A 9,797-nucleotide genomic window follows, 5' to 3' on the forward strand; every position below is an offset into this window, starting at 1 on the left:
TGAGGTGACAGCGAACGCACCACAGAGCCCGACTGGGGTCCACATGAACAGTGACGCGTTCAGGGACTGCATGTGAATTCAACACGGACAGGGCAGACAGCTGTGTATGAATGAAGAGAAACACACATCCACGAGTATCAGTGTGTCTCAGGCATCCTCTTTGCCTCTCTTGCTCCCACAAACAGATACACACGTGTCATGTGACCTGACAGCAGCTGGTATCTGGTTATGTTAATAGAACTGCTCCATCTAGTGTCCAATATTGCAACATGCAGGTAGGTATCGACCAAACCTGCACCACAACTTTTAGAAATTACCTTAAAAAACAACAACTTAAAACAGTTTATTAAGTTAAAATGAATTCATATGACTATAAAATAGATCAGTGTCGTCCCCGCCACACATACACAGCAGACGCTCATGTCTCTCTGTCGAGTCTTTGAGTGGATGCACTTCAAACATTCAAAGTGATGGCTTCAGGAAAGGTTCTTAGATATGAGACACCAGACGTCAAGACCATCCCCAGTCAAATTCAGCAGATGCCAACCAGCTCATTCCTGTAACAATGCAGGGGCACGATGCCTGCTCCCCTGCCAGGATGCATGAGATGGGATTTCCTTGATGCCTATTTAGGCCAGGTGACTTAGGAGGTGCTGGTTGGATGTCATCACTGCCACAGTGATGGATGTTCCTTCAGCTCCAGATCAGTCCTCAAGCCAAGATTGAGGAGCTCATCCCCAGTGCACGATGATGCACTATGGGACTGAATCAATTCAACCCCCCTCCCTAGACCAACACGCTCCGATGTGCCTATATATAGAAGCAATTAATGTAAAAGAGAAAGATTTGCAAGTGCCAAGAACATCTGACCAGCAGGCTGATTGATAACTTCCTCACCGTTTGAATTGCCCACGTCAGAGTGATTCAGGGTCGTTGGCCTCACCTACGACGTCAGATCACTGTATTTCACCCAGACGCTCCATGAACCCCGTGAAAATGTGGCCTATTGACGAAAAGTCTCAATGACCAGCTATTGATTTAGTACGCAAGGACCGACTGGCCCCTCCTCTCGGTCTCGGAAAGGATAAATATATTGAATGGATGGGCCCCAGGCAGTGGATTGCACGCCTTGCTCCAGGGAGGACTCATAGTGCAGCGTTAGCCTGGGACCATACAGAGCGAGTGCCATGGACAGAACATCCGTTGTGAACTACTGCTTAGGACTCCTGAGTTTGTTAATACTGCAGGGAGTGCTGAGTGTGGATGGAAGGAGCACGTTCAACCCCGGTGAGCTCTCAAAATGATCTTTGAGTTCATTGTCTGTTCATATTTTGCGATATCGATGGTGCTTAAAGTTGTATATTTATTTGTGTTTGTGTGTTCAGGAAACCGTGTTTTCAATCCCAAAGAGGATACAGAGGCCCAGAGCAAGATTCTTGCACTCTTACTGCACAAGAGCCTAGTTCCAGTTGAAAAGGAAGATCCTCTAGGTGAGAGCCAAAGAAGATTTGAAATTGACATAATTAACACAGAGATATTCTTAAGGGACGATAACGGATTTTTTCTCTCCACAGGTCTTGAACTGGCCAACAAATTAGCTGAACTAGAGGGGGTAAGGATATTTACAGATTTGCCACGAAGTAGCCAGGAAACATGATTCAGTGTGAGATTGTGTTTGAGATATTGTTTCAACCGCTACATTCTATATTTATTATTAGTACATGAATGAAAACACAATTTCACAATTCCTGATTAAAAAAAGCCATTGATAATTGATGGTGTATTGATCCTGAGGTGACAGCTTGGTGTGTTCAAATACTGTGATCTCTGCCTGTAGCTCCGGGCGCTGAGGGAGGACCTGGAGCTGGAGAGGCAGATCACCGCCAATTTGGCCGAGGGCAAAGCTGTAGCTCAGAAGAGGGGCGAACGTAAGTTCCGAATCTGGATTTATCTCTTATCGTTCACACTGATTAACACTTGTATTTGTGAGGGCATGACAGATGTCATTTTTGTAAAAGTCATCATCTCTCTGCTTCTGCAGCTTGCTTCTGGAAATACTGTGTGTGAGACGGATGCGAGAGGAGGAGGACCCCGGTGAATTCCTGCTGCAAACCCAACATAGCCTTAAGACTCACAGCACCAGTCATATTATCACAATGTATTTATTCCAGCAATATAGAGTTGTATTATAATCAATGTCATCAATAAAATGTGTCTCATGAAAGGTGTGAAGACTGTGGCTGTAAAAACCTGTGATCTGTAAATATTCAGCTACTCCCTGGAAATACTTGAGGGTCAGATATGAAAAAATAAATGTGTCTGTAAAGACATAGTTATTTTTTTTATTCTTTTATTTTTTTTAACAGGGATATTAATTTGCCATTTGCTTATGTTTATGTCGCTCACTTGTGGCTGTTTTGGGCATAACATGTTTGTTAACGCCAACAAACATCTTGTTTGTCGTTGCTTTTAGAAACACACTCTCCTTCATTTTACAGAATAAATACTATTATGGTGTTATCTAATATTTTGTGGTGATATTTTTCATCTAAAAGCTTTTCAAAGGAAATGATTGTGACAGACTCTTTTCAGGGGCTTGAAAAGAACACCTTTCTTTGTGGTTCCCATCAAAATGGCTATATTCTTAACACTCATAACAATTATAGTTCTTTATTCACTTTGAATATAATATGTTTGAACGATTTGAAATAAGTGTCTAAGTCATTTACTTTAGCATGAATTTCATTTGATTGGATCTTTTGAAAGACTTTGGTGACAAAGCTGAGTCACTGGTCTAGACAATGCGAGAGCTGCTGTGAAAAGATGTGAATCACAGACAGCAGCATGATGAACAGAAGAGGATCCACCAGCATTCACAGAGTTAAACCGCTTTAGTGCTGTGACTTGAGTGTAAACGGCTCAGGATTAAAGCATCTGCCACATCGGTGAATGTAAAAGAGCAGCATCAAAGAAGAGGGAGGAACGGTCGGTCCCCCCTGATGCTGTTTCAGAGCTTATTAGATCTGCACATCAAAATACCCACCTGCACACGAAACAACATTGCATCACAACTTATATAGTTAATTCCTGCACAGAAAGCAACATTAATTGAAAAAAAAACCGTCCTATATTAAAAGAAACAGTTATATGTAGTATATACCTATAATCTTACATAAATATGACAATATTTATATTCAATTTATTATATCATAGTATTTATACTTAACTTCTTTACCATTTTTCATTCGATACATTAAACGTAAGCTACTCTGCTTCCTCGGTACATTTAATATATCAACCAACAAGGTGTCGCTGCAAATAAACTCAAGTAAATGAATGTGTACTTTATTTATATTTATTCTACCTTGTATTTACTACATAATTTCAGCATTTTACAGCAACACACAGACACACACACACACACACACAAACACACACACACACACACACACACACACACACACACACACACACACACACACACAAACACATACACAACTTAAAATGAACTGATGTCCCAGGTTTGATGAAGGTGCCATGGGACCCTGTTCTTAAACTGCTGGGAACTGGGACTTACTGCTGCTAAGCGGTTCTCATCACTGCCTGGTACAGCAGGACCAATAACTGAAAAACACTATCTTGTTTTGTTCTACACACAAACGACAAACGGAACTATGTGTTTCCATCAAACGCATCAGACACAAAACCTCTCTGACTGATATGGACCAGAAATAAACGTTATCCGCTTCAGTTCATTCCTCAAGCTGGAGCACAGGCAGCTTGTGGTCACACCATTCTGTCAAGATAAGTCCACAGGAAATGACCAAGCAGCCTCCGTGTCACTTTGAGTTTTACACTTCCCAGTTCCTGACAAACACTCTCAGACCAGGGGAAACTCTACAAAAACTTTACACCAAGGAAAAATAAAAAGCAACAGGTCTTTTTAACAGCTAACACTTTGACAAGTCACAGAAAAAAGCATAAAATGGTTGAATTCCATTAAGTTGCTTCAGTTTCAGGGTCCTTCTCATGCTGACCTATTGTCACACTGTCATCTCTTATGGGCACACTTGAAATGAACGGAGCCGTTGTGAATGTTTTCAGTAAATAATGGGGTTATGAGAGTGGTGATGTAATATATATAATAAATTCAACATAAAATGGCCATTAAAATATGTGTGGTGATGATGTCTGGCTGGGTGTTCTGGATAAGAAGGGGGAGGGGTGATTTGATAGACAGTGGGAGTCAGCTACCGCTCCAGCCCCAAGAGAAGAACATAGCATCGTCATCATCGTGGAATCAAACAGACAGAGATGGATTCCTGCTTCAGAGGTCGGTAGAGTTTTCCTCAATTTTCTTGTGTTATAATGAAATCTTTTTTTGTCATAGATTTGGTCCGAAATTGAATGTTATCTTATTTCTGTGATGAAAACTATTGGAGAAGGGTTTGGGTAAGTTTAGTTTAAAAAACAAAAATACAAAATACATAATTAAATGTCAAAGTGCATGTTGGGTGTGGTTGAAACCAGTAGTGCATATATGTTTTAAATACAGATTGAAGAACAGAATCGAAAAGAGATAATAAAGAGCAAATTTTCATTGCAAATCAAATTAAACTTACTTAATGTGTTGTAATAATATGATACAAAATGTGATCATGTGTCTTAATGTGTCTTCATTTCAACCATGCAGGCCCCTTGTGGATCACACTCATCCTCTTCATGCGGCCTCACTGCTCCTACAGCTCCGAGGGCAGACCGGTCTGCCCTCGGAGCTGCGACTGTTCGTATAATAATGTTGTCCTGTGCACAGGCGACATGGTCCAGGACATACCAAAGGAGATGCCCCCTCAGACATACGAGGTGTACCTCAACAACACAAACATGAATGTTATAAACGATCAGAGCCTGAAAAACCTGGATTTCATGCAGCGCTTCGGTCTGACTCACAGCCACCTACACACCATCCGACCGCTGGCGTTCCACGTCGCTCCAAAGCTCCGGTTCATCAAGCTGTCGTCCAACAACCTCACCACGCTTCCCTCTCTAGTGTTCAGTCCGCTGACCATTCTAGAACAGCTGTTTTTAGATGGCAACCAGCTTGAGACCATTTCTCCAGAAATATTTCACAGACTTGTTAAGTTGCAGGTTCTGGACCTGGGCCGCAACAAACTGATAGATCTCCCTCCGGATGTTTTCGATGGACTGACCGAACTCGCCTATCTCAACCTTGCCAGGAACCGCTTAAAGAGGCTTTCTCCCACCATCTTTCACTCCTTGGTCAACCTTCTCAAACTCTACATGTACAACAATAGACTCGAGGCGCTGGAGTCTAAGATGTTTGATGCACTCGTCAACCTCCAGGAGCTACTGATCGACCACAACCAGATCGCCAGGCTCCCGCGGCTTCTGTTCCATCCACTGACGAACCTGACGAGTCTCACTTTGTCCTCCAACCAACTTCAGGCTGTCCCCCAAGAAACCTTTTATAACATGCCCAAGCTGAGAAAGCTGACCCTCTACAACAACCCCTTGCTTTCCCTACCACCCCAGCTGATGGGTCACATGCCTGAGATGAGAGAATTGTATCTGTACAACACCAAACTCACTACTGTTCCTGGGAATTTATTCAGCAACATGTCCGGGCTGTTGATGCTTCACCTCCATTTAAATCACCATCTCAGAGAGTTGCCCGCAGACCTTTTCTGTTGTCTCCCCCAACTCAGGAAGCTCTCGCTGAAATACAACGACCTCCACTATCTACATCCTCAGCTGTTCTCCAAACTCACCTCACTGAACATGTTGGTTCTGAGCGGCAACAGTCTGCAGAACCTAACCAAAAACCTTTTTCAGGGCCTCGAAGAGCTTCAGACCATTGATTTGAAGGATAACTACCTCAAGACTCTGCCGGGAGATATCTTCTTGTCAAATGAAGCGTTGGGTACTCTGACTCTGATTGGCAACCCCTGGGATTGCACGTGCAGCATCAGAGGTATTGCAAGATGGATTAGAAGCAATGCTCGCGTGGTCATTGACAAAGGAAATGTGACATGTCGCAGTCCATCTGACAAACGGCACCGTACATTAGCATCTTTGCAAGATCAGGAGTTCAGTTATTGCGATGTTTCCACTGAGTTTCCTGGAAAGAAAAACTTGCCTGCCTCGGCACAACCATTCCACGCCATCTCAACCAGTCGATCGGCCTCAACAACCACACCACCAGCAACACCATCAAGCACCAGTGAAGTCATCAAACCACAGGTTTTCCATGGCAGGCTGGTGATCGAGCAGGGGCCGGAGTACGTTCACCACAACCACCACAGGGGCTGGGTGTTGGTGTGGTTTCTGCCCTCAGACACAGCCTGGGCTGGGTTCCTGATGTTCTGTCACATCCTTCTCGCGACCACAGGCCTGTTCCTCATTCTTGCTGCCATGTATACTTTGTGTCGCCTCGACAAGACCATGGATAAGCTGAAGGCCGAGTGTACATGAAAGTAAGGGTAGCCCACCATGTTATCAGGCTGAGTGCACGAGAGCAAAAGATAAACTGTCCTTCTCCACAAGCTGCAGCACATTAAATATCACTATTGTTTGTTGCTTTCCTCGATGCTATTTTTGTTGTGAGCAGTTTGGCTTGAGAAATGGGATTCAATGTCGCCTATTTTAAAAAGTTTTGAAGGTCAAATTATTTTAAGATTGTTTTCTAAGAATCATGGTTAGATGATACAATAATTAATATAGATTAGGAAATGCAAACCTTACGCTTTAACAAAGCTGTGAAAATGCAAATCAATTAATTTGACAAATTATTTGTTCGTCATTTTATATAATCCAAGCATTTTTGTTATACTTTTCATTTTTTATAAATCACATCTCTTTGGATTTTTGACTGTTGGTTGGACACATTTACAATCTGAAGACATCACTTTGGGCTCGGGGGGGGGGGGGGGGGGGGGGGGGTTACACCATTTTAACACATCATCAACTAAACAATGAGTGTATTTTGTTTTAAAATATATTTTCCAGATTGATTGATAATAAAAATAACGGTTAGTTGCAGTTTTTTGTCTCCTTGTCATCAGATTGCATGTATGACGATTTTTACTGTGACTAACATCGTGTGTAAGTTTTTGTTCTTACTTGAGTGATGATGTCAATCAACATATACAAACCGATGTGATTTTGTTTCCCTCTAGTTGTAAAAATGCGGAACTGCATGAAGGGTTTCTTTCTTTCCTTCTTTCCTTCTTTCCTTCTTTCCTTCTTTCCTTCTTTCCTTCTTTCCTTCTTTCCTTCTTTCCTTCTTTTCTTCCTTCCTACCTTCCTCCGTCCTCCCTTTCTCCCTTCCTTTCTACCTTCCTGTCAGCTGAGGCAAATAAAAATACCATCAAGCAGCGTCATGATGATATTCCTGCCTCTCCCATCAGTAATTACAAGTACTTTTGCTCCAACATCTGTTATCAGTTTAAATCAGACAAATACCTTTTGTTACATTGAGATAATAAAAAATCAATAATTGCATATATATCACAAAACAGAGGTATGTATAGGTCATAAATCCGGGAATTAATCACCTGATGCTTTTATTCTTTACCATAAACATTCACACACTATTATTTGGGAGCTCAGTTTGTCACAGTTTGGTCGTATTTTGTATCTTTAAAAGTTATAGAATAGTGATGAATACTCATAAACCATTTTCCAAATCTATTATCTGGCGTTTGTTTTAAAAAATTGGGTCGGGCCTCCCAATGTATGTTAGAGAAGTTCTTGAGAATAAACATTCTTTTCTCTTATCTAGGGTTATAATCCAGATTTCTGCTTTGAAAGGAAATGACAGATAAATGAACTTTCCCAAAAGAAAGCAAAAGCTTTCCGTAAATGAATCACATCCCATCGTAATTTTCCAAAAACAGCCTTCAGAACAAGAGACTCCAAGTCAATCAGTCATCGCCATGATTTCACAAGGTCAGGGAACAAAACAACTTTGGAAATTACGCTTTGGAAGAACAGTGCCCTTGTAATTTCACGAGCCTCCATTATAAAACAAACCCACAACAACGTTCCACAATTGTTTCTCTTTCTGTGTTATCCAAGATCACTCATGACATAACTTAACAAATATAAGATTGTGAATTTGTTATTTTATCCCACGAGTTATCCTCAAACTTTCATACAAATGTCTTTACAGAAGTACATAGTCATAGAACTAACGTGACATTTCCATCCAGTTTTGTTGATGATTGCACATCCCACTTTAGTTTTATTTAGTTCTCTCTGGAGGAAAAACAACAGAGAACATTTGACAGCTCGTGTAAAAAAAAAGCTTCCAAAGCCTTTAAACCTTCACAAAATGACAGCAGATGCCGGGAATTCCTCGAGAGGAGATTAGACTTTCAACAGCAAACAGCAAACAATGGAGGATGAATTGGTGAGCAGCGCCCAAGTTCATCGCTATGACAACCAGTGATTAGGCCCTTCCAGTACGCTGAGCCCACACAACAGTGGTGACACACTCTCACCCGCTCTCTCTCTCTACCACACACACCCACACACACCATGTCATGGGTCACTTTTGGGAACTTTACATAAACTTACAGTAATTTCAGACTTATCCACTACTTCCCCAACGTTAACCTAACTCAAATCTACCACTGACCCAATAATCAACTGGAGACACAAGTTTAACAACAAAGATCAGGAAGTTGTCCCCGTTTAACAATTGTTTCTTTTTTTTATATTCTAAATGGGGACAGATACATTTTATCTTAACCTGATATTTTCCACAGATCATTTGCAGGAGACTCTTGGTTGTTGTTTGGTGCTATTAAATTCTTATGTCAAAATAATAGACATTGGGGTTTTGGGGTGTATGTGTTTTTTGTGTGAAATGTAAAAACGCAATAAAAATACTTCTGACAAAAAATATAAGTTCTGCCTTAGCTATAGCAATGCAGTACTTATAAAGCAATAGGAAGTTTACCATTTTGTTTCTTTTTGATAACCAACTGATTACCATTTCAATGGGAGTTGCTTCTCAGAAAAGTTCTAAGTATATACGTATGCCTAATGTCGCTATACAGATATTCAATTATAAATATGAACCCTTATTTAATATAATGTTAAGTTCTAAGAACTGTTACTGTAACTCAGGTTTTTACCTAAAGTACACCACTCCAGTGCCATCACTGCCTTTGTACCTGTAACTCAGAAAAATCAACGATAGCTTTTAATACCTCAAATTCCACACAGATATTAAGGGATGTATGCCGAGAGTTCATGTGACGTATAGGAGCCCAGACAGTTAAGTGTATTTTTCAAGAGGACTGTTTACAAGGATATATATAATCACAAAGAAGAAGAAAAGTCAAGATTGTACCCAAGGACTCACAAATGTAAGATGTTTACTAATTTGTTTTTAAATGTTGATAGATGGATGTTGTTTAGATATAGGTTTTTTATTAATTTATCAATTGTCAGATATATATATATTTTTTTTTTTTCTGTGTGTGTATCTGCTAACTCCTGCTCTCATATTTTGAAATAGATCATGTCTCAAATGAATCATCCGCTGGCAGCATGTTTTCTAAACCTGGAAGAAACTTCAGATAAAACCCCCTTTTTAATCTGGAATATCAGGTATATGTTTTTCAGCTTGATGATGATAGACTCCATTGTGATTTTGTAAATTAAAGATCAAATTAGTCAATTAAAAAACACTGGTACGAACTTTCTCTTCCTGTGTCTTCACAGCAATATCAGAAAGACTGCAGCAACGGCCGGGCTATACGTTAACT

General features: G+C 40.7%; 2 protein-coding genes across 2 annotated transcripts; both read left to right on the forward strand.

Moving 5' to 3' along the window:
- The first annotated feature begins 1,048 nt into the window (after positions 1-1,048).
- On the forward strand, positions 1,049-2,494 carry uts2d (urotensin 2 domain containing). Its single transcript, XM_053431243.1, has 5 exons — positions 1,049-1,287; positions 1,386-1,490; positions 1,575-1,612; positions 1,838-1,928; positions 2,042-2,494. The coding sequence occupies exons 1-5, from the start codon at positions 1,188-1,190 to the stop codon at positions 2,065-2,067; spliced, it is 360 nt and encodes a 119-aa protein (XP_053287218.1). The 5' UTR covers positions 1,049-1,187; the 3' UTR covers positions 2,068-2,494.
- Positions 2,495-4,182: 1,688 nt separating this feature from the next.
- On the forward strand, positions 4,183-6,937 carry LOC128448563 (platelet glycoprotein V). The gene is made up of 2 exons (XM_053431266.1): positions 4,183-4,333; positions 4,694-6,937. The coding sequence occupies exons 1-2, from the start codon at positions 4,315-4,317 to the stop codon at positions 6,490-6,492; spliced, it is 1,818 nt and encodes a 605-aa protein (XP_053287241.1). The 5' UTR covers positions 4,183-4,314; the 3' UTR covers positions 6,493-6,937.
- The last annotated feature ends 2,860 nt before the right edge of the window (positions 6,938-9,797 follow it).

This window comes from Pleuronectes platessa, chromosome 9 (genome assembly GCF_947347685.1).
Source record: "Pleuronectes platessa chromosome 9, fPlePla1.1, whole genome shotgun sequence".
NCBI classification, from domain to species: domain Eukaryota; kingdom Metazoa; phylum Chordata; class Actinopteri; order Pleuronectiformes; family Pleuronectidae; genus Pleuronectes; species Pleuronectes platessa.